This window comes from Sarcophilus harrisii, chromosome 2 (assembly GCF_902635505.1).
Source record: "Sarcophilus harrisii chromosome 2, mSarHar1.11, whole genome shotgun sequence".
Classification (NCBI taxonomy): domain Eukaryota; kingdom Metazoa; phylum Chordata; class Mammalia; order Dasyuromorphia; family Dasyuridae; genus Sarcophilus; species Sarcophilus harrisii.
This window is the reverse complement of record NC_045427.1, coordinates 609,294,666-609,320,796: the sequence shown is the minus strand read 5'-3', so window position 1 is coordinate 609,320,796 and position 26,131 is coordinate 609,294,666. Positions and strand designations below refer to the sequence as shown.

At 35.3% G+C, this 26,131-nt stretch overlaps 1 protein-coding gene across 1 annotated transcript in view; it reads right to left on the bottom strand.

The window, feature by feature from the left end:
- Positions 1 to 26,131, bottom strand: part of KCNMA1 (potassium calcium-activated channel subfamily M alpha 1) — an 887,197-nt gene that overhangs the window by 99,435 nt on the left and 761,631 nt on the right. Inside the window, 1 exon segment of the mRNA XM_031949466.1 lies at positions 2,571 to 2,657. Coding sequence (XP_031805326.1) covers positions 2,571 to 2,657 — 87 coding nt within the window.

Sequence of the window (26,131 nt, the reverse complement as noted above, 5' to 3'; positions counted from 1 at the left end):
GAGAGAATGTGAATCTGAGTTAGTAATGGGAAAGACATGTAGTGAGAATGTGAGTTTGTAAGTGTATTAATGTGTTCATGCTTTAATCTCTCTCACTGATGGAAAGAAAACCCTATATCTACACACATGCAAGGTCTGATTTATACTGTAGACCAGCTTCCATGATTCCATGAGTGTCCAAAGCATTTTAAATAAGCTGTGCAGAATGCTAAGAATAAGCAATAAAAACAAAAACCCAAAACAAAAAGAGGGGTGGAGAGGAATAAATGTTGTTATTGCTGCTGTTGCTATTATTTTCCTCCTGGTTAAAATGAATTATGTGTTCTGCTTTCAGATGTTAAGGGTCAGTCCAATGAAAGCCTTTCATCTGACATGGACTAGTATCGTTAACTTTTTTTTCCCAAGGCTACCAGATGTTACAACTATTTGGGACGATTCTAGAGTCTTTATTAGTTAAGACGCATAATAGCTGTCATCATCTTTGGCTTTCTTTTTTGTTTCTCTTTTTTGATATTGGTTTTGGGTTTTGTCTACAATAAATAATTCTCCTTTTTCCTTAGGTGTCCATCACATTTATACCACTCTCTGTATTTATCTGCAGTACTTTTTAAGCTACCAGGCTTATACCTGTTACCCAGACCCAGAGAGACACCTCATTTAGGTGGTAGAGCTGAGCCTCACTCTAAGCAAGGGAACCATTTATTTTCATTGCAACTAGGAAAGATCATCCATCATAATCATATTGCATTTAAACTGGGATTTGTTCTCTTAAATGAAACTTGTGTTCAAAGGTTCCTTCGGCACTCACCGCCTGAAAATTCAGATCTGTTCCCCGAAGAGAAGAGGGGAAATGTCTCCAGCTTAAATATATGGACATTGTGTAATGAAGACCATTACATATGGCTTGGATCCCACAAGAGAGGCAGCGATAACTTCTTCTTCGTAAGTAGGATATAAACCATATTTAATTATTATCCTTTATATGGATTCTATCAATTTCCTGCATATTTAAAGAAAGTGGATCTAGGAAAACTTTTAGTTAAGCTATAAAATATAATTTTCATTTCATGGCTCTTGTGCCTACATGAGAGGAATAAAAATTGAATTAAAAAGGAGTCTTAAATTTACTTACTCTCTTGAAAGACAAATGGATTCAAATAATGGCCTACTACAGTATGACAGCTCAACTTTAGAGGCCCATATTTAACCTGCTGTTTTGGCTAATTATCATATGCCTCTGTTTCTAACTGTTTTCACTCACCTTCACACTTTGGGAACCATATTCAGAGGCACTCATAGGAAACAAGGCTGCTTTTTCCCAGTTTCTCAAATTTGCAAACAAGTTCAGGAATCCAACCTGGAATTTTTATAGGACCTGAACTCCATCCAGCCTCCAAGTCCTCATAAAATTCAAGAGCTTGTTTTTGCACATCCCTAAGTATAACACTTAATGCGTTGTTGTAACATCCCAGAGCTCGCTTGTCTAATAGGCACCGAATCTAACAGTTTTACAGTTGGAGAAGACTCGTTACCCGAAAAATGTCAGGCAAGTCTAATGAGGCTTCAGATCCTCTGGTTTACACTGGAGTTTAATTTAAAGTTACAATGATGTTTTAACATGTTTGCTTATACTTGAGTAAAGAGGATTCATTATTTCAATGACATAACCTCCAGACAACATTCTGTGAATTGATTTAAGATGTGGTGGTAATTCTAACTGCCTTAATGCAGAACTGAACATCTGTAACAACATTTTGCTTGACTTTTCATCGGCATTCTCCTTTCAAGCAAGAGAAAGGCAATGTCTTCCAGAAACATTGGCCAGAAATCTGGGCTTATTTCAAAAAGATTTTTTATTATTATTTTTTTAAAGCTAGATTTTTGTGGAAATCTGTTTCATTTTCTGTCCTTAGCTAGGCTAACAAATACTTGTTCTTGTCGCAGCTTACCAAGCCCTTTTTATGGACCTTGGAATCAACTAGGGCATCTGTCAAAACTTTCAGTGTTTCAGAAAAACCCAAATGTCAGTGTGTGGTGAACCCTAAATTGAGCTCCAGCCTGGGAGACGCTCCCAGAGTGAGGAAGATGGTGGCCTGGTGACCAAAGGGGTGGGTTATGTCCTGCTGGCTGGAAGTAGAAAGGATTCAAAGGAAATAAAACCCAGAAGATGATAAAACACAAACCACCCATAAACATTAGTTGACTAGCTATCTCCATTACATTATTAATCACCACATCTGGAGCAACCCACATCTGCAAGCACTTAACAGGTCATTAGTAATGTCATTTTCACACTGAAAACACTCAGAGTAAAAGTCATGCAAAGGGCTTTGATTGTCTAGGCATCTAGCAAGAGGGAGAAGCTATAACAACCTTGGGCTAGCCCCAGTACTGGGGGATGCTATCAGTATTTTATAAGCAAATCGAATGCATGCTGCAGTGGATAGAAAGTAGATTTCCCTTGCTCAACTGCACTCAGAACAAAACAGTGCAACAGCCAGAGGTGCTGGGTAGAAGAGACTCCCTTTACTGTTAATTAACATTGGGAACAGGTTCTGGTACTCCTTCACCTGGCTTGGCCACAAGATGTGATTTTGAAGTTGCGTTCTGGAGCTCAAATGCGCGTTTGGGATAACGTGATTTGGCTTCATCCTTAACTGCCAAACAATAAGGGAAAAAAAAGGGAAATTAATGCCTAGCATTGATTGCTATTGTTTAAAATCTTTCAAACCAACTTTAACATGAAGTAGAATCAAAGATTTGATTTAAAACTGGAGAACTGTAGATTTTTCCTTCTAACACCTTCTTGGAAAATACTTTGTTGTTGCTGCTGATGTTGCTGATGGAAACTTCTGTAGGATGGTTAATCACCAAGATGGTCATCTTCAAGGAAAATAATCCCTGTCCAAAATAAACATATCTGTCCTCAACATCAGAGGACATCTCACACACACACACACACACACACACACACACACACACACACACATTTCTAAAGAAGAAGATTCTTTCTTTTGAAACCTGTTAAAAAGATTAGTCACAGGAAATCATTATCAAACTCCAGATCATCATCCTATGTGAAGCTTTTACTTCATGAAAACGATCCAACAGAGAAACCTTTGTCTTGATATAGCTGCTTAAACTGCAAAAAATGGCTTGTACTTCTTGTTCTTGAAACAAGTAAGAGTGATGGTCAAGATATCTTGGATAGGGTGGTGGTGAAAGCAAATATCAATAGAACATGGTTGTATTTTAAGATCTTCAAAATGTTTGAATGAGAAAACAGGTGAGGAAAGAGAGGATCCATATTCATAACCAACCAATTTGTCCTTAAACTCTATCTAATTTCAGAATTTTAGGAGGGGCTGGGTAAGAAAAAAAAAACTAGAGAATTAAAAGAGTACTCAAAGTATTGACTCAATGAATTTGAAAAGGAGATCAATTGCATCATCTTTGTGTATGGCTACGTTATTCCTTATTCAAGATAAAAAAAACTCTTATGGAAATGACACAAGCCTATTAGTGAAGTCAGTGAATCCATGACATCTACATTTAGGGATGAGGTCCAGTGGGTGCCTTTAACAAGGCACTTGTCTCTCTTTGTAGACCAGTTAGGCAGCTCTTCTCTGACACAGAGAGTGCTGGGAATTTTCAAGAAGAAACCAAGTTGTTAACATCGTAGAAAAAGTCCTCACTGAACTCCTCTAAGCTCTCTTTGAAATATCATAATGTACCTCAAGAAGAAAGGCAAGATGTAGCCTAAGAAAGAAAGAAGTGAAAGTTTGGCAAAGTCAGGTGATATTAGTCAGAATCTTACCACTGGAATGAGAAGTACTATGGATAAATGAAAATCTTTAGAATTTCAGGAACACACCAGACTAATATCGCAGAACCCTATTTTTTGAGCTAGAAGAGAATTAAGGACTGTCTAATCCAATACCCATAATTCACAGAGGAGGAAACTAAGATTGAGATAAAAAAGTGACTTGCCCCAAATCATGCAGGTAATAGTTGGCAGAGGTAGGATACCAACAAGATCTTTTAATACTAACCATGGCACTCTTTCCCTTATACTGTAGTACCTTTCCAATATGCAAGGTGTCTTGCAGAATCTAACTTAGAGGCGGAGAGATTGGATATGCTGGCTGAGGAGGGGTGACTAGTTGGATATTTTTCATTTCTTGATTTTATAAAATTAATATGAGACAGAGAAGGGGACTATTAGGATCAATAGGTTATAAAGGCCTAGACAAGTCTCCAGACATAAGAATTTTAAAATTAATTCTACTATAATTTCTCATATTTATTTAAAGATACTTTAAATACAAAAGATAGGATAGTGTTATAATTTCACTTTAAAATAAAAACTCATGCTACTATGTCTAGTTTGTGCAAATACACTACATCAATTAATACAGCTCAGTCCTTCAAGATTCTGAATCTTTCTCATAGAGTATTTTGTCCTAACTAGGTGACTGAAATTTTATGTTTGAATTCAACAACAAAAAAAGAAAGAATACAGTTCCTATGTAAGAGAAAGGGAAAAATATTATAAATATATAATCAGAAGTTCATTCAGTCTAGAATATAATGCTCTCTATGGAAAGGCTATTTGCACTACAGAATACCATCAGATGAATATGGGTTGATTTATTATTGTTGTTGTAGTTGTTAAAGTTCTTACTATAACCCTCACATTCTATATTCTGGTAAGGAAATAAATTATTAAAATCCAACTATATAGAGCCCCACATCTGTAGTTTCACAATTGATATAAATTTGAACTACATTTGATCCAATCCAATTACCTGGATAACAGTCATATTAAGCTAAAGAAGAACCCACCGGAAAAATGTATTGCCAATGTCTTTCTTTGTAGGGTTAATTTACTATGGGGATATTAGTGGTTTTTCTTTCCCGTCATGAAATTTGCTTTTGATTAATTAACAAATATTTATTAAGTATTTGTTAATGTACAAAGATACTATGTTTTCAAAAGAGATGCCTCAAGCATATAGTATCTTGCCTTGAATTCTTGGGCTGAAGACTAAAAGAATTTAGTTCATTTCAAAGGATAACTACAAAGGGGAAAGGAGTACCTTTATTATGTCCCTAGTAGGAAGAAGGAAAAAGGGAATTGGAAACACACACATACACACACACACATACACATACATGCAAATACATATATTTATATATGTATATCTATACATATCTGCAAATATATATTGTATGTATATTTGTATATCTATGTGTGTATATATATTTACATGTATATGTAAATATATATATTTTTTTTTCAGAGACTGTCAGGATGGATCCTTTGTGATCACATATGTTTGACTTCTCTCTAATCCCTCTCTGCTTTCAACAAGTCTTCTGCCTTCTCCATGTACACATCTCCTTCTCACTCTGGAGAGACTGATGCTCTCTAAGAAGCTCTTCAAAGACTGAGTGTTCAAGGAGTGAGATGAAACATTTTCAGCCCCATTTCCAACAGTCATAGCTCCTTTCTTTTTCTCTTTGCCTCATCTGTGCCAGTCTCTTATAACTCCCTAAGTTATTTCCTATTTATCCTCAAGAAGAATGTTCCCCTGTCTTTTGTGGAGAAGCATTTAAAGTCAGAGAACAAAAGTTAAGGAAGCCGGATGGCTGGATAGAGTTTCTCCTGACCTGGTATTATTACCCATTGTTAACAATCCCTCTGCTACTGGGGTTAACAGATACCTTGGGTCTTGGGATCTGAGCAAAGATGGATTTTTTTGTACCACCTAAACCAGTTGTTTGACTACCCAACACTCCAAGTCTCAGGTAAACGATATCTACCAGAAGCAATTCCTCGGAACTGTCAGCATTTGGTACATGTCCACCCAGCACCCTGTACAAGACAACAGATTAGCCATTAGACTCGATATGTTGAAAATATACAGCTTCAACCTTTCCCCAGCTTGCTCAGAGCGATACATAGATGATTATTTCAACCGTCAGCTGCCGCATAGATTTAAGCCCCTGCACAATAACTCCTGGATTCATCTGCCCCTTGTCAAACGTACACAGCTTTAGTTGGAGGATACATGGTGTGGCAGTTTCACTGCGAATCCAGAATGATCCAGACGGCTGCTGTCTCTTTGTTAACAGGAAACCAAACTGATGAGTTTGTAATGTATTTCTTATCAAAGGTGGTTTCAGAAAAGAAAATGTACCTCATCAGTTTGGCTGGAATTTAACATATGCCAGGATATGGGCTTAATCAGAACATCTCTGTTATTTTCTCTAAGAAACATATAATTCTATATTCATCGCTTTAAAAATCATTTTGCTCATGAATTATGTATTTATGAATTTATAATTATCACTCAATTCCCCCACCCCTACAATAATGTAATGAAATCATTGACTGCATACCACAAGGCAATGATGTCTGATAGATAAAAGCTTATTATTTTTTTTAACTGAAGGGTACACAAGAAATGGTCATTGGGAATGGAAAGATTATAATTTTCTTTAGAGGCATGGGATACAAAATAGTCTCTATTTGTTGAAAAATATTTTCATGTAATTACACTTAAGGAACCATAAAATATGGCTGATTGTCAAATGAGTTTGGATGTACTGTGAGGCAAATCATATTCCCCTAAAACAGAAGATCTTCATAAAGAGGGAGGGGAAATCAGATAATATAATTGATTTATATAAGAAAACTTAATCCTGTCCTCTATCACGCAATTATCACTGTTATATTCTATGTTTATGTCTTATACATTTCTATGTGTAAGTATATATATTGTTGCCCTAGGCAACTCTTCAAGGTCATAAATTACAAAAAGTTGCCAATCTATGACAGTAGAGGAAGTTTCCACATTAGGAAATTTCTAAACCAATAAAATCATGTGTCTACTTCTATATACATACACATAAAAATACATGTGCATGTATATACATATCTCTATATCTCTATAAATACACATGTATATATTCTATATAAACACACACACATGCCTATAAACATAGAAATGTGTGCCTATATCTACACATATCACGTTCAAATTCCCCAAATGACTGACGAATGCTATCAAAAAAATAAAACAATAAGCATTTTTCAGTCACTGGATGGAAAGCTCCCACTTGCCCCACCCCTTCTATCCTAATCTGAAAGGGATCATTTCTTTCTCCATTTTCCCCAAAATAATTTTTGTATCTTTTTTCTCTATATCAAGCAGCTAGATACTGGATTTGGAATGCAAAGACCTGAGTTTTAATCTAGGTTCATATGCTTATTTGTGCTACCACCCTGGGAATGCCATTTAGCCTCTGTCTGTCTCAATTACCAGAACTGTAAAGTGAAGATCATTTATTTAACCCACTGGAATTGCTGTAAAGATCAATGAGATAATTTGAGTAAAATGTTTAGAATAATTTCTGGCACATAGTAGGAATCCAACAAATTCTTCCCTCCTTCCTTCCCTCCCTCCCTTCCTTCCTTCCTTCCCCTTTACATCTCTCTCTCTCTCTCTCTCTCTCTCTCTCTCTCTCTCTCTCTCTCTGTCTGTCTCTGTCTCCTTTTGTCTCTTTCCAATCAGATTCTCCTCAGTACCACATTATAACCTCAAGATGCTGATAGTCTAATGGGAGAAACTACAAATGAAAATTCAAATTCAAGAAAAATAAGAAATAACTCACTGAAGGAAGATAATAGGATTAAGAGAAGTTGAAAAAGGCTTTCTGTAGAAGATACGATGTTATCTGGGACTTAAAGGAAGCCAGTGAAGCCAGGAGGCCCCCCCCAAAAAAATGGAAAGGAAATCATTTCAGAAATGGGAAATAGTCAAAGAAAATACCTTGGGCAGAAAGATGAAATGTCTTTTGCCTAGAGTAGGCAAGAGGTCGGTATCATTTGATCAAAGAATATTTAGTAGGGACTAAAGTATAAGAAGCTGGAGAGGTAGGTAAATGGGGTTTTGAATTTCAAAAAGAGTATCTCCTGTTTAATCCTGGAGGCAATAGGAGGCAACAGGGAATTCCCTATAGCCTCCAGGATCAAATAAGAAGTATAGAGGAAAAATGGAGATTACTGAGTAGGGGGCTGACATGGTCAAACCTGCATTTTAAGGAAAAAAAGTTTAGTGGCTGAATGAAGGATGGATTGGATTGAGAAAAGACTTGAGGCATGCAGACTCACTCATCTATAGGCTATTGTACTAGACCGGGTGTAAAGTGATATTTACTTGTACTCGAAGGGTGGCAGTGTCAATGCAGAGATTTGAAAATTGGATTTTCAGGGGGTAAGAAGAGAATTAAAGGAGATAAAATGGAGGCATCTATTGTGGAACTGAATCATTAAAGGAAACCTTGATGAGAATAGGTTTTCATCTGCATATATGAATGGTCAGAAACCCTACTTAGGGCTTGTGGAGAAAGTGATGGTCCTGGAGAGCAGAATAGTTTCCTGGAGAACACACTGGGCAATTGCAGGATTTACAGTTTTATCAGTCTTTGGATTTGTGGGATTTGAGTTGGATACACTTTGTGTGCATGAATTGTCATAGAAATGGTCACGAAGTTACTGTATTCCAAATCCTGCATCAAATCTTCAAGGCCAATTGAACTTTGATAAGGATTTTTGCCCAAGTTTGCTCATTTTTAAAATTATGGCTGTCTGTCTTTTTGATTATCTCTTTTGTGGAAGTCCCAGAAATTCAACTGAATATCACACCTAAATAATTTGCCAGAAGTTGTTAACCCTCTTTTCCTACTTCATAGGCCATCATTTTTGATATTCCTATTTTCTGGAAATTAATAATGCTTGTTCCATTCTGAATCTCATTGCTATAACCTAATTCACAGATTCTATAATGTTTTGAACTTTTGAAATTACCATCAAGTCCCATGTAAATGGGAATGACAGTAGTTAGAGGGTAACAGGAGTTCTAATCTGGTGTTAGACATCTACTAGCTGTGTGATCCTGGGCACATCAATTCACCCCTGTCTGCCTCATTTTACTCAACCATAAAGTGGGAATAATATCTCCTTACCTCCCAAAATTGTTGTGAGAATTCAACAGGGTAATATTTTCAGGATGTATTGTAAACCTTAAAATGTTACATAAATGTTACATAAAAATAATGTTACATTATTGTTATTGTTATTCCAGATTCTTGAAGTGATGTTTTCTTTAAAACTGAGATAAATTTAAAATGTATGGGGTTTTAGAAAACATTAGATATGTATGACGTGGTTGATAAAGGAGTAGATTGTTAGGGAACTTCCAAATATTGAATGACTTTCAATTGGGGATATGAGAATTAGTGCAGATAACAGCATCAAATTAACTGTAACAATTAGTTCATTTCTTATGAGCAAATCACCTTCTAAAGACATTCCTGAATTTTAGAATTCCTGTGCCTTTTCTGTAATAATTTATACTCAGATGCAAATTGCTTTAAGAATCTGGATTCAATTCATGTTGTTGCTCACCTCTAGATTCTATACACTACAAAAGAAAAATAAATAAAGTGCAAACTACAGGATCTAATTTGGGATATTCCTAAACCCATGGCACTTTTAGTCTTTCTCCATAATACCAATCCTTTTTCCTTCTTTCCCCTTTACTCCCCTCCAATTTACACTTCTTGGTTTTTCATCCAGCCATTGTAGGCTCTCTTAGAACCAACTGGTGGAGGAAATATTTAAGAAATATACACTCATTTGGGCTCATCTGACCATCACCTTCTTTCCTATATACCATATGGCCCCAATGTATCACCCAGGTCAAAAAAATTAGCTTTTGCCAAGTGTGATAAAAAAGAAAAAGATGAGGAGAGCTTATGCTGGGCCCCTCTGGTGAGAGCTGGGACCATTTAAAGCAAAACCAAATGAAAATCAGATGGAAAACTGGTAAAACACCAATGTCCCCTCTAAATAACAGGAAATTGGTCTTTCTTAATAGGGATGAGGATTTCTTTTTTCTATCATTTTTTTTTCCAGGATAGGGATAGAGTGTGGTATATGGCAATAAGTATATGAGAACTGAGACAATAGGGAAAACAGTTGACATATCATGGATCCCAGAGTTGTCTTGAGGTGGCTTTATCATTGTCAGTCAGGAATGGATTACCTTATCCCCTTTTTCTAGCCAAACAATAATCATTCTCCCACCATTGCTCAAGTTCCAGTTCTTTTCTGAAACATTCCTTGCCTGCTCCAGTCCAAAGGATTCTCTCTCCTGTAATAACGATAATGCCAGTCCATATTTACATAGTATATCATTTGATCTTTACCATAACCCTGTGAGATAAGTCCTATTATCATTCTCACTTTACAGATGGGGAAACTGAGGTTGAAAAGCAATTAAGTGACTTTTCCAGGATGATAGAGCTAGGAAACCCTACTATTCCTAACTTTTGGTCCAGAGCTCCCTACACAACCACCTAACAGTTTTTGGCATTCACTGAATGAATCATTCGGTTGTTACTTATTTATCACAAATATTCTTTGTTAATATCTTAGCTGTTTATATACTCCAGGACTGCATCTTTGGGGTATTTTTACTCTTCCAGATGAAGACATAGGCACAGTGATTTGCATACAGTAGGTACTTGATAAATATTTCTTGAATGACCATTGTGCAATTTTCCATTTACTTTAGAAATATGAGGGCTACCAGGAGGATACCTAAGGAAGCATCCTAAGAACTGGTGATTTTCAATTACTACCTAGATAACACTCTGATCTTATTTCTATCCAATAATAACGATAGTGATGATGATAGTTAATATTTATATAGTGCCTACTATGTGCCTGGTACCATGCTAAAGGCTTTACAAATATTATCTCATTTAATCATCACAATAACCCTGGAAAGTAGGGTGTTATTGTTATTTTTATTATTATTTTGCAATTTTTAAACTTATGATTAATTTATATATTTAATTGGATTGAATTATAGATGAAGAAGCTGAGGATGAGAGTAGTTATGTGACTTGCCCAAAGTCACTCATCTGATGAGTACTGAAGGCCAAATTTGAACTCGGGTTTTCTTGATGACATCCTATCGCACCACCTAACTGTTTAATTAAGAAATACATACCTGATTAATATGACAAAAAAGGAAAGTGATGACTGTTGGAAAAGGATATGGGACAGTACATTCACTGTTGGTGGAGTTGTGAACTGATTCAACAATTCTGGAGAGCAATTTGAAATTATGCTGTAAGCACAAACAAATTGTACATCCCTTTTGACTCAGGAATATGCCACTAAATCTATATCCCAAAGAGATCATAAAAAGGGAAAAGGACCTACATGTACAAAAATATTTATAGCAGCCCTTTTCATGATTGCAAAATATTGGAAATTTAAGGGACGACCATCAACTAGGGAATGGCTGAAGAAGTATATGAAAGCAATGGAATACTATTAAGCAATAAGAAATGGCAAACTGGTAGATTTCATAAAAACCTGGAAAGACTTTATGAACTGATGCAAAATGAAAAGGGCAGAACCAGGAAAACATTATACATAGTATCAGCAACACTGTGTGATGATTAACTATGATTGACTCAGCTCTTCTCAAACAACACAATGACAAGACAAATACAAAGGACTCAGGAAGGAGTGTGCATATCTAGATAAAGAACTGATGTAGTTTAAAGGCAGATTGAGACATAATTTTTCACTTTATTCTTTTTCATGTTTTTTTTCCTTTTGATCTGTTTCTTTTTTCCTTTTCACAACTGTGACTAATATGGAAATATGTTTTACATGATAGGGCATATATAAACTATATCAAATTGCTCACCATCTTTGGAAAAGGAGAGAGAGAGAAAAATTTGGAACTCAAAATTTTATAAAACTGAATGCTAAAAATTTTATTGCTGTGTAACTGGAGGAAAATAATATACTATTTAAAAGAAAGAAGTTTCTACCTGATGAGCATATATTAAGTACAAGATATTGTTCTAAAACCTAAGCAAAATACATAGATCTGTAGGTCCTGTCTGTGCAGAGCTTATAATTTAGATGGAGAGAACAAACACAAAACTATATAAAAAAATTAAAATCATACAAGAATAAAAAAGTGATACAAGAATCATCTACAAGGCAGTTTATGATTAGTTACAAAGTACAAATTATCGATATTTAGTGTTAAAGGTTAAGAGGGAGAGGATGCTAGGGTCAAGCTGGGTCTGGAAGGAGTACCTAAGCTTTGAATTTGGAAGGAGAATAGAGAAATAATTCTAGGGGTAGGGGAAATAGCAGGAATACATGGAGCAAGAAAAGATGGAGGATGAGCAAAGCCTTGTGGCTAGAGTAATTGGAGGCAGGTGGAAGTAAGAGGAATTGTGTGAGATCACTTTGCAAAGACTGACTGGGGCCAGATGATAAAGGTCCTTGAAAAGCCCAAGAACTGTGGACTTTCTTCTATAGGCAGTCAGTGGGAAGTTATTAAAAGTTACTCTACCAATTCATTCAAAGAACAAGTTGTCTATATGTCTGCTAAAATTCAAATGAATTGTTGAGAATGACATCTGACAAAAACAAACACACTTTTAAGAGTCCCTTAAACTCAGTGGTCACTTGCTTTCCCTCAGCTATCCCCAAATTTTATGAGACTAAGAGAAAACACATACATTCAAGGGAGCCCTGAACAAAGCAGTAACAATAAAAACAAGATTTTGGGCAATTGCCCTATTCTATCAGACATTTTTTCATTCGGGGGAATATATTTGACAGGGAAATCAGGTTATTTGATGACTTAGACAGAGGTCCTATGAAGCTTACATGGTTGATTTCTCACAGTTGTGTTCTAGAAAGCCAACCCTGACTCCAGCAGCAATTATTTTAATCCCTCCACTATTGGACTTGATTCTACTCTTCATGAAAGGCAGAAACTCAAGGAAAGCCAATCACAACTTGATTTTCCAATGCAAACCAAATCCATTCAATGGAAATATTTTTAAAATGTAATTTTCAACACAAATCCCTTTAAAGTGGATTAATAGAGAAAGAAACTTTTTCTCCCATTCTCTACTCCTTCATTGTCTTGAACTGTTAACATTTTAGGCTTCTGTTCAAATCCATAAATGGGGATTTTTTTTTAATATAAGAAAGGTAAAGTGTGTCATCCTAATTCTTAGTCACACCTATTATAAGTATCCTTTCCAGGACATAATAAATGAAATAATCATTTATTTAATCATTTTAAAATTATTATTTTTATTTAATAGCCTTTTATTTACAGGTTATATGCATGGGTAACTTTACAGCATTAACAATTGCCAAACCTCTTGTTCCAATTTTTCACCTCTTACCTCCCACCCCTTCCCCCAGATGGCAGGATGACCAGTAGATGTTAAATATATTAAAATATAAATTAGAGACAAATAAGTATACATGACCAAACCATTAAAATTATTTTCAATTGAAATCATTTAATTTATCATTTGTTTTCATTTGAAAAGTTACTTTGGAAGAAAAAAACCCACATAAATTGGTAATAGTCTTCCTGATCTGCCTGATCTGCTAGTTGTTATATAACCTTCCATTTTTCCCTCAGTTTTTCTGCACAAGTGATTCCCCATTCCTGGATGGTATCTCTTTCCCCATGTCCACCAGCTGGCATTCTTAGCTACTTCCTATAAGAAGCTTTTTCAGAGTCCCCTCCATTTACCCAAAGCTGTTATTAGCACTCCTTCCCTCTTGATATTGGTTTCTATTATGTTGGAGCATTTTTATTTTTAAAAATAATATATAATGTATAGAAGAATTGCACATGTTTACTATATATTGGATTACTTTCTATCTAAGGGAGAAAAATTTGGAACACAAGGTTTTGTAAGAGTGAATATTGAAAACTATCTTTGCTTAAATAACTTTTTGGACATGTATACATATATTGTGTTTAACTTATACTTTAACATATTTAACATGTATTGGTCAATCTGCCATCTGGGGGAGGGAAGGGGGGGGAAGGAGGAGAAAAGTTGGAACAAAAGGTTTTGCAATTGTCAATGCTGAAAAATTACCCATGCATATATCTTGTAAATAAAAAGTTATAATAAAAAGAAAAAAACTATCTTTGCTTATATGTTGAAAATAAAAAAAACTATTATTTAAAAAGAATATATAGTGCTTACAGTAACTTTATTAGGTGGCATAGTGGATATATTAGGATTTGGAGTCAGGAAGATTTGTGTTCAAATCTTCCTTAGATACTAGCTCTATAAACCCCCAGCAAGTCAATTAAACTTGGTCTGACTCGATTTTATCATCTGTAAAATGGAGATAATAATAATATCTTTTTCCCTGATCTGTGGTGAGAGCAAATGAATTCATAAAGAGACAGAATTTTGAAAAGCTTAAAGTATGGGCAGCTGGGTAGTACAATGCATAAAATGCAGGTCTTGGAGTCAGAAAAGCTGTATTCTTGAGTCCATTTCCTGCTTCAGACACTTACTAGCTATATAAGTCTGCAGAAGTCATTGAGCCCTGATTGCCTCCCTCTCTCCCTCCCATTCTCCCCCCCAAAAAATGGAAGAAAGAAAACCTTAGAGTGTCCTGTTAAAACAAATTATAATGACAATAATGACATTGTTATTATTGTTGTGATTGTACTGTCTACTTTCTTCCTTCCCCCAAATTTCTGGAGGGCAGGAATTATTTATTTTTTTTTGTCTTTGGATGTCTAATACAATCATTATTATTAATTATTATTAATATTAATATAGTCTTGAAGATAGTGGACATAAAATGGATATTTCTTAAATTGAATTCCTTTAGACATGAAAAAAAATTGAAAAAGGTTCCAATTTTTTCCCTTACTACAACTTTTAAAGATTCCTTTAGTCCCTCCTCTCATCTTCATAAGCACAAAAGTCTAACTTTGGGGTCAGAATATGCTAGAGGTATGGGCACAGCTTGGGGTGGGGACTTTTCAAGTCTGTATACACTTGCAGAAAAACTAAGAATCAAAAATTAAAATCCCTGGTAGTTTTCCATAACTTCACAATATTGGGAAAACATGACTGAAATGAAAAAACAACAAAATAAGCCAAACTTGTCAATTGCTTGCTTTCCCTATGTGATGCAAAAAAGCAAAATAGTTAGAAATTGCATTAATCATCCTTTTTAGCACTGTGGTAACATGGCTTCAATCTCAAAAAATATACAATATATTGCACTCAAACCTACATATTTCACCTAGCAGAGTGCTGCTCTCTATTTAGTGAGGTGGATCTAATAGAGTGATCTTTTATTAAAAATATATTTATAAAACAGGCTAAGCCAGCATGCAGTATTACTTTGTTAAAAAAAAAAAAAATGCCCCTCATTCTTTCATTATCCTAGGATGATATAAGGTTCAGGATTCTGTACTAAAATGGGGAATTTTTCCTGTAGTTCATTATCAGGCAAAGGAGCTAGCCCAATTGTTCACCATCTGTGGATATCCTTTCTAAAGATCTACTTTTCATGTGATCTTTTGTATTGACTATTTTACTTCTTTCAAGTATACACACACACACACACACACACACACTCCAGCAAGTTAATTTAGAGAGAAATATAAGTTGTGATGTTTCATTATTTTTTTAAGTTGTTTCTTTTCAAACTGAAATAAATGTCTCAAAGTAAAGAAAACGACAACAAAAATTCGAGAAAAGAAATAGAAAGTGGTGGATCTGGGGAAGATCCATTTCAAATGGGTGATTTCATTTCTAGAAAAGCAGCACCACCTGCTGGCTTTATACTGTATTCCAAGACCCTCTTTGTAGTTGGGGCCCATCTATCTTGCTATCTATGCATAAATACACAGCAGTATTTCTCAGCTGCTGTTATACATAGGAATTTTATTACCAGTCGGCAGATTTCTAACACACTGGTTGCAGTTTAATAATCCGCTATTACCTGAAGTATGGGTTATATAAAAGCCGAGAATGTTAATTGTTGACAAACCAATTCTAATATGTAAAGCACCATAAGTCACCTGGTAAATATCCAAATAAATAAACCAGGCAAAGCTCATTTACACTAACAACACATTATTAAATACCTCAGCTTGATTGCTTACCAAAATGATGTAAATGGAAGTCCCAAACACTAAGAAATCAGAAAAATGAATTACTAATGTCTCTGAGTGTTTCCTTCATGTGAAAAAGATATTTTAAAAACACCCAATGGTATACAAAAGTGGGTTTTTTTAATCCCTCTTTAAAAAATGTCCCTGAAACCAAAGTGTCATTTAGTAAATTCACCAATATAACAAACACCCAAGTTATAAATAACCAAGATTACATCTATAAAATAATATCATACTAAAAAATGGCAATGGAGAGAGTCAAGGTAGAATATAAGTCACTGATACAGAGTGCAAGGAAGCTCCACCTGTCATTCTTAGGTAAATGATGGTGGAAAAGTAGAGGCAAAGGAATATAATAAAAAGAAGAAATGGATATGTGATAGGGGACTCTGATTACATCTGCAAAGGAAACTGTGAAATAAATTAATACCAAAGCATATAGCAGTTTCAATGCAATTGATCGTTATGAAAGCTCAAAGGATGGCAATTTTCTGAGAGCGGAAATAAAGTGTAGGCCTCAGAATCTAGTAGTGATAACTAATGACTGCATTCCTTACAACTGTGATTTGATCTCAAACAGAAAAAGTACTCGAAAGGATAGATGTATGCAATAGAAATCATATTTTTTACTTGAAACAAATAAACACAGAATAGGATCAAAGGACCCCTAACAAATGAAAAATGGCAGATTCTACGTTGCCCTGATTAGATTGGGAACAAAAATACCAGGCCGATAACATTCCAGTACTTAAGGGGAAGCTCCAGCCAGCCCGTCTTTGGATTGTTATGTGAAGGAGGCCGGTGTCATTTCCCATACGGCCGACGGGAAACTCACCATAATTTCAAAAAGTTATTGAGATTTTATCGCTAATGAAAAAGAGCTCATGCTGCCACCAAAGGGCATTCCTTGTACAATTGTTTCCATTATTATCAAGAGAGGCTGAAGATTTCCTTTACCCAGAAACTGCCTCGAGTGGGGGAAAAAACAGACAACAAGTATTGGGGTTCATAACCATAGAATGGGAGTGAATTGCAGGTCACCTCATCCAATACCATTTTACAGATGAAGTTACTGAGGCACAGAGATGAAATAACTTGCCCAGCTATGACTCTAATCTGAGTACTCTGGTCCCAAGTTCAAGGACCAAGAAATGAGAGATGGAAGCCTGACTGATTCACAACACATGTGCTGTCAATCCGTAACAATAGGAAATGAAGCCTCATTGGAAAGAATTTCTTTGAAAAAGTCCATTCTCAGGGCAGAGGCCAAAGGTAAAATCCAGGATGTCTCACATCCTTTCCACCAGGCTCTACATTGCACATCTAGTTCCTAAAACCCAAGGCAGCATAGTACAGTACAAAGAACAATGATTTTAGCATGAAAAGAAATAGGAAGGAATTCTGGTTTTGTCCTTATTAGCTGCATGAACTCTATTCAGAATCCTTTAAGCCTTCAAGCTTAGATTATGGCCCTTCCCAGGTCTAGAATGTGAATTCTCAAGATTTGGGGGAATTCATTCATTGAAGAATATGCAATATTGAATAGGGAATGCAAAATTGATAATGCAGGGAATTCATTAGAATTTTGAAACTCACTACCAAGCTCAAAAGTCATGGAGATGATAGAGGACTGAAGGAGAAAATTTGGCTACTCATTTTGGTAGAAGTAGTATGCAGAACTAAAAATAAATGATAGGGCCTGATGTGATAAACAAGGGGACCAGAAGCTAAAAAAATGGATGCTATCTTTAGGTTTTGGGGAAAAGTGTAGAAGGAAGGGAGCAAAAAATGTCCAAAGAAGTCCTTCTTTCTCCTGACACACACTCAAAATTGCTTTATGCTGTAATGAGGGAAACCCTGTTTGCCTCAGTTTACTCATCTGTCAAATGAGTTAGAGAAGGATATAGCAAATTACTTCAGTATCTTTGCCAAGAAAACCCTAAAATGGGGTCATAAAGAATCAGACAGGATTGAAACAACTGCTCTACAAATAAAATAGCTAGAAGATGTCCAAGAAATGTATTTCCTCAGAGGGAGAAACAACTGGTTGGACTACTTAAGTCAATTATGTCAACCATTTATTACTTATCTCTTCTGTGGCTAGACTAATGGAAAATGGATTCAAATATGTAGGAGGAAGAACTTCATTTTAAGGTATGATGAAGATTTTAAGATAGAAAGAGCTTACAATGGGCGAATATCTGACAGAAACTGATGCTTCTATATACATTTTTAATATTATGATTTTGACCGGTTAAGTGGGTAAGGGGATCATAGGCTCTTAGATTCAGAGACAGAACGTTTGAAGCAATTGAATACAACTCCCCTCTTTTTACAAATGAGGAAGCCAAGGCACAAAGAATTTGATTCCTTCCCCATAATTGCACAGCTAATAAAAGTTAAGTTATTATTATTATAACAATGATGATATAGTAATGTTAAATAATATAAAAATTACAATAATATAATAATATTAAGTCTTTTTTAGTTCAAGTACTCTGTTGACTATAACACCTAGTTTCCGGTGGATTAAATGACTTTTTTAAAATATTACATTTTTTTCTGGGAACAATGGGGGAAGCAGAGATTGAACCTGTGATTACATTGGCATAGGGAATTTCATGCAAGGGAGTTCCTTTTATCAATGTGGGTCCCCAATTGCTCTGCAAGGGTAGCTAGATCACTCAGTGTGGTTAGAGCATTAGGCTTGGAATTAGGAAGATTCATCTTTATGAGTTCAAATCCAACCTCAGACAGTTATTAGCTATGTGACCTTGGCCAAGACTCTAAACCCTGTTTGCCTCAGTTCATTCATCTGTAAAATGAGCTAGAGAAGGATATAGTAAAATACTTCAGTATCTTTGCCAAGAAAACCCTAAAATGGGATTACAAAGAGTCAGACAGGACTGAAACAATTGCTTTACAAATAAAATAACAGCAATAAGTAGCATTACATAGCACCTTTGAATTGCAAAATGCTGTTGGGTTGTTTTTTTTTTTTTACATATTTTATTTGATCCCTGCAACAACCTTGGAGATGTTGTGTTGTTATTGTTTCCAATTTATAAATGAAGAAACTAAGGCAGAGGAGGTCAAATATGAGGCATAATTTGAACTCCTCTTATTTATTTCAGGTCCCTCACTTTATTCACTGTACCACTAGCTGCCTCTAAGAGTTTCCTGGAGGAACTAAAATGCTTAGTAATTTTCCTTAGATGGTATGACCAGTAATGTCCAATTCAGGCTTTAAACCCAAGTTTTCCTTTAAAGCTCTAAGCTTGGCTCTCTATCCATTATACCATGCTTTATACATATTAGCCACTTAAATGCTGAATTGAAAGAAATTAAAGATGCTCCATAACAGTAATTCAAATTACAGGTAAATTAGAAGTAATTTCTTTAAATTTACCTTGAGTTAGCTCTGCTTATTAAAATGATATTTATTATATTTAATTCTTTTTACCAAAGGGGAGGGATGTGTGGTGGAGTTTCAAAAATGCTTAGGACTTCAAAATTAATACTGATATAGAAGTTAAGATGTCTAGACTTCTCCTGATTATGGGTCTATATCTAAGAAATGAGCAATACTTGAGGACAAATATCTCCAAAAGACTATTCTTAAAGGGGTAAGCATCCCAGGCCACAGGCTTAAGACTTAAGGGGTAAATGTTATGCCCAATGGGAAATTGCCTTTTAGATGAAGATTCTATCCCTCAGAAAAGTCAAATCTTAGTAGCATTACTACTATCAAAGGCTCAGTTCCTTAAGCCCTCTCATTCAACCCCGTCTCCCCTCAAACTCCAGTGAAGTGGATAATAAGAGAAATCTCTCTCAAGAATCTTTAGCGTCACAAATAAGGGATCAAAATATTTGTTACATATCACTCCAAAACTTCATTTGCCTCATCAATTAATGTTACTTTTAAAAATTATGTGCTCATATCAGTCAGTGATCCTTTCTTTTTTCTATTCTATTTGTATGAATGTCCAGAGATGTAGATTTTCTTTTCAGGGCTGTTGTGGCACATGTCATTAATGTGATTATGTTGAGTAAAAGCAAATATAAAAAAAGTAAATATTTTAAAGAAGATTATTTTTCATTGATATATATTTTTTATTTAAAATATTTATTACTTCTATATTTATTTTTTTTTGACAAATGTTATTTGGGATATTATCATTTAGGTTGTCCCTTGTTTGCTCTATTAGTTCCCATTTTTACATGCTTCAATCTGTACTCTGCATCTATCACCTCTCTATCTGGAAGTGGGGAGCACTTGATGTTAGCTGTTTGCTTTTAATGAGGATCTTCTCTCCCTACACTCTTCCCTTTAAGAAACCCATCTATTCCCAAGGTTTCATATATTGTTGCTGTTCAGTTTTTTGCAGTTTTTTGCATCTTCATGACCCCATTTAGGGTTTTCTTGGCAGAGATATTAGAGTGGTTTGCCATTTCTTTTTCCAGTTCATTTTACAGATGAGTAAATTGAGACAGACAAGGTGTAGTGACTTGTCACACAAATAATAAATATCTAGGGCTAGATTTGAATTCAGGAAGAGGAGTCTTCCTGAAAAAAATGAGAAGGAAAAAGCCCTGACTCTGGAGTGAGAATATCTGAATTCAAATCCTACATTTAATAATTAACTTCACTGGAGCTTTGCAATAGGAGTGAAGGAAGAGGGGGCTGAATGGGAGGATTTGAGGAACTAAGGCTTTTATATTGTGCCACAAATGACTTTATCCTCTCTGAGTTTCATTTCTCTAATCTGTGAAATAAAGCTGGTTTTTATTGTCCAACTCTGTATCTTTAATTCTATATATTCGGGTCTGATTTGCCCTGGTTTCCAATCTGGCTTTTCCTAGTTAATTACCATTAGACATTTCCACCCTGGTATTCTACAGGTGAGCATCTTGAATTCCACAATTCCAAATCCTTGATAACTTGGTCTTTCCCTATTGCTTTTAAAGAAGAAATGGATGACACTAATAACTTCCTTCATACCTTACCCTTATTCAATCACTGATCAAATCGAATGGATTCTATCTCAACAATTTTCATAATAACATGTCTATTTCATTCTACTGAACTCATAACACCTCACCAATATTGTGAGAATCTTCTAGGGCACCCCTGCCTCCAGTATTGCTCCCTTTAACCCATCCTATACATTGCTCTATAATCTTATTAAAGCATAGTTTCAATTACATCACCCTTCTCAATAATCTTTAGTTTCTCTCTATTGTCTATAAAATAAAGTCCAAAATCCTTAATCCATTGGATTTATTGTCATCAGATAGAGAATAAGCATTTATTAAGTATCTACTATGTGCCAGATATTGTACTAAATGCTTAACAAATAAATAATCTAGCTTCCTTGCTTCTTTCTCTGTAAAATCTTATCTGATAGCCCAACCAGGAATAATTTCTCCATCTTCTGACCTCTCACAGCAATTTATTTATATTTTCTTCTAATGTCTACTGCATTCTGCTTTGCTTTATAACTTGTTTTGTAAATAGAGATTAGACATAGTGATTGACTGTATTCCTCTTGTCCATAGACCATCCTCGCTAAGATCAGAGACGCTCATCATTGGACTAACTATACAGGAATGGATATTTCAGCCGGAACAACTCTTAAAAATCATACTGTTTTATAGAGTTGACAGCTAAGTGATATGGTGGAGAGAGCATAAGGTCTAGAGACAAGAGGACCTGAGAGCAAATATAGCCTCAGATATTTATTAGCTGTGTGACCCTGGGCAAATAAATTAACCCTGTCTGCCTCAATTTACTCATCTGTAAAATGAACAGGAAAAGACAATGGCAAACCACTTCAGTATTTCTAGCACTAAAACCCTAAATGGAGTCATGAAGAGTCAGACATGACTACAACAACTGAATAACAACAATATATAATAGAATATTTGCCATTAAGGGTGTGTTAAAGCCAGTTCAAACCAGCTTACTAGAACCAACTATTAAAATTTCAGGACAAATATTTATAGCTTAGAAATCAGCAAACGCTAATTGGGGCTTGTTTTGTTGTTTTGTTGATTGTGCAGAACAAAGCAAGTAATGGAGAAAAAGGTCTGGCAAATCAAACTTATATGTGTGCTGTATGTATTTGTTTTTCTTTTTGAAGAGCCAGTTGTTAAACATTTACCAGCACAACCCGGGTTGCAATATACACTAGTGGAAGAGGTACCCATACTGAATGCTTTACAGATCCCTGGAGCAAGTAAACAGATCTCACCTACTTTCTAGATACGAAGGTCCATGAAACAGGGACCATGTCTCATTCATCTCTGCAGCTCCCAGAAGAATCTTGGCAACTCAAGTGCTTTATAAACCCTTACTGAATAAAAATAGACAAATCAATCAAATGTATTGGGTGATACCCATTTCGCTGTCTCCCTGCAAATTGTTTGGTTCACATGAATCAGGTCTTTGGAAAACCATCATTCCTTTCTTGAGAGCCTCATAGAGAGATAAATTGGCTAAGTTTGAGCGGATTTGGATTTGTAAGAGTACATGTAAATCCCCTTCTCATACTCCACAATACAATAAAGTGGATTAGAAGCAAATAAGCATTTATTAAGCACCTATTATGTACCAGATACTGTGTTATAGTTTTGAAGTTATAATCTCATTGATCCTCATATCAACCCTGGATACTATTATTAGTATCTATTAAATACTATCAGTATCCCCATTTTACAGTTGAGGAAACTGAGGAAATAAAGGCTAAGTGAATTGTTTAGGCTCACACAACTAGAACATGAGGTTGTACTGAGCCTAGTGCTCCATCCACTTTGCCACCTAGTTGTTTCTGGGCACCCATGGCTTCCTCATCATTCTTTACACAAAATCACTGTGTTTCAGAACTTTCCCCCCTCCCCCCACTGGCTGCTCCCATGCCTGGAATTCTGCCTTTCTTCATCTCTACCTCCTAGCCCTACTAGCTTCCTTTAAGTGTCAGCTAAAAATCTACCTTCTACAAAATTCTATTTTAATCCCCCTCCATGCTAGTGCCTTTCTCTAGAAATATATCCAATTTTTCCTGTTTTTATTTTTGGATATAGCTCCTCCTTTAGACTGAGCTTCTTAAGAACAGGACCTGGGGTTTTCTTTTTATCCTCCAACACATATTTTTTCTATTCCAGGCCTTGGCCTGGTGACTGGAACACAGCAAGCACTTGATAACTAAACTTGACATAACTTCCTTTTTAGGGAGAAGTAGCCAGCCTTGTGGGTACAAAGTAATTCCACAAACTGACAAGTCAATATGATATCAATACATTTGAAATCTACTTCACAAAATATATATTGGGCATTTTTGAGGAAGCAAAGAAGAGTGAAAAAAGGGTTAATGAACAAGGAAAGAGATGTGGATTCCATAAGTAAAATAACTCTACTTCTTATTGGTTTGAGGAACCAGGACTGTGACAGCCTCTAGAGAATCCATTAGGCTAAATAAATAAGGCTCTGTTTTGTACCCCATGTCTTAATTTTGGCCCCATTTATTTACAACAATCCACACAGATCATCCTAAATTCCCTTTTGGCAACTAGAAACTCATTTGACCAAAAGTCTCAAAAAACTGACTCTTCCCCCTCACATACACACCTGTCCCGTCTTCTATGAGAAAGAAGTAAATGATCAACAGATGAGTTGATGCTAGAAGTTTCATTTAACAGGTAACATCAAGATAACGTTGAGAAAAATTCTCCAACTCAGCAAACATTCTCTGTATCACTATCTGTGTGACCTAGGGAAGCTCATCTGTCAATTTAGGGGCTTTGCCTAGATAGTCACTGAGGGCTGTTCTAGTTCTGAGGATGTGATCCCAAGATTTATCTCCATTTCTAGCCCTGGAAAATGATGACAAGATGCACCTAGAAATTTTTTTTTTCATCGTAATGCTAGGCTGAAGTAACTAAAGTTGCAAAGTTGATTGCCATTTTTGCAAAGTTTTCTTTTAAGAAAGAACTTTTAATATAATTCTCAGTTAACCAGGAAAGTAAATGAATCATCATAGCTTAACCACAGCCCCAAGGCATGGTAGAGCTCAAAGACATTATAAAAATTGTCATCTAACCCCTTTCACTTTGTGGATGGATTCTGAAACAGTTCAACAAGTACAAGTTTAACTCTGTGTGTGTATGTGTGTGTGTCTGTGTGTGTATATATATATATATACATATACATATTTTTTTTTCTTAAAAAAATCTATTTGAGGAGTATTCTGGGCCTTTCTATACACACACACACACAGATATACACACACACACATATATATACATACATACATATAAAACATACATATATACACATATAGTATATACATATATTTCTCTCTATATATGTATAATCATATGTATGTGTGTCTATATATACATACATATTTATATATATATAAAATCACATTACTTGTGAAAAACTATTTGACATAAGCCCCCCTCACCACTACTACCTCATCACAGCCAAAAAGTGTCAATAGTTCTGTTTTACTTATTTTATGATAAAATAATTGCTTAAATGTTAATACTATAAATCATACTAAAATATCTTTTAAAATTGACATCCCCTTTCTTTGATCACTGCCTTAAAGAGAATTCTATTATATTCACAGGTCTAAATCAATAGTGATATTAGCCATTGAATAAGGGAGACAGGGTGGAGTAGTGGATAGTGTGCTAGATTTTGAAAAATTCAGTGTGAATTCCACTTCTGAAACTTGTTCACTGGCCAATCATCTGAGTTTCAAGTCCCTAATCTACAAATGGAGATAACACCTCCAGTAACATCTCAGAGGGTTGTTGTAAAGCTTTGGTGAAATAAGCATAGATGTGTATCTATATGTATGTATGTATGTATATATCTGTATTACATGTGTATACACATGTATTATATATGTAGTATATTGAAGAGAGAGACTTAAAAGTGTACTATGTCTTTTGTAACATGTTTTCTGTGTCCATATAGATGGTATGCATTTGCATATGTAGGTACATATGTATGCATATACACATCTATGGGTATATTTATATATACATATATACACATGTATCTATACATTTATGTATATATTTAAATTAATACATTTAAATGGAATATAAATGTTGATTATTGTTATTTATAAATGTTTTAGTAGATAGCAACAGTAAACCAAACATCTGGATGCTAGTCCAGAACTACAGCTAAGAAGTTACATTATCTTTCACACCCCACTTAATTCATTTATATCTTCATTTCCTAATATATTGAATGGTACTGAGCAAACCTGGGCTCATATTTTCACATTTACTGTGAAGATGAAATATTATAAATATATGTGAAGGAAATCTGAGAAGTTTAAACTGAATGTCAAAGATTTGGCCCAGAACATTCCCCAAATAGATTTTTTTAAGAAAAAAAATTAAACCACAATAAAACAAAGATAAATTTACATTGAAAAATTATGTCAACCAGCAGCCTACAGGGACCCTTATATATGGATCAGTGATGCCATTTCTGTTGAAGTTTGACACCACATGTCTAAAGTGATACAGGTCAAGAATAACTATCAGAATTAGATCAGGGTCCCCCTTGGTGCATGTACTGAAAGAAAATGGTAGGGTGGAAATTAAAGGTCATCCAGTCTAACTCCTTATTTTCCATATGAGGAAATTGAAGGAATGAGAGGTTAAGTTATTTGTCCAAGGTCACCAAGGCAGTAATAGAAGAGCCAGGATTTAATTTAGATCATTCTACTGCACCAGACTTATTACTCAACTGTGTAAAAGTAGTACAGATTTTGCACTTGCCTGGCTTTCTCCTCAGTCTTTCTAGCATTAAAAGGAAAAGCCAAATTGCTGATGATATCACTAGCTCATTGTATAGCATCCAACGACCATAGCCACTTCTTGAGGAACCCATGTCCTAACATATTCTAAAGAATAAATCGGCAAGAATCTTCTTACGTGTCATAACTGTCGGAAATTCCCCTGTCACCTGGTGACCACCTTTATCCTTAGTTCCTTTTCCTGGACTTATTTGGCCATCTATGAAAGAT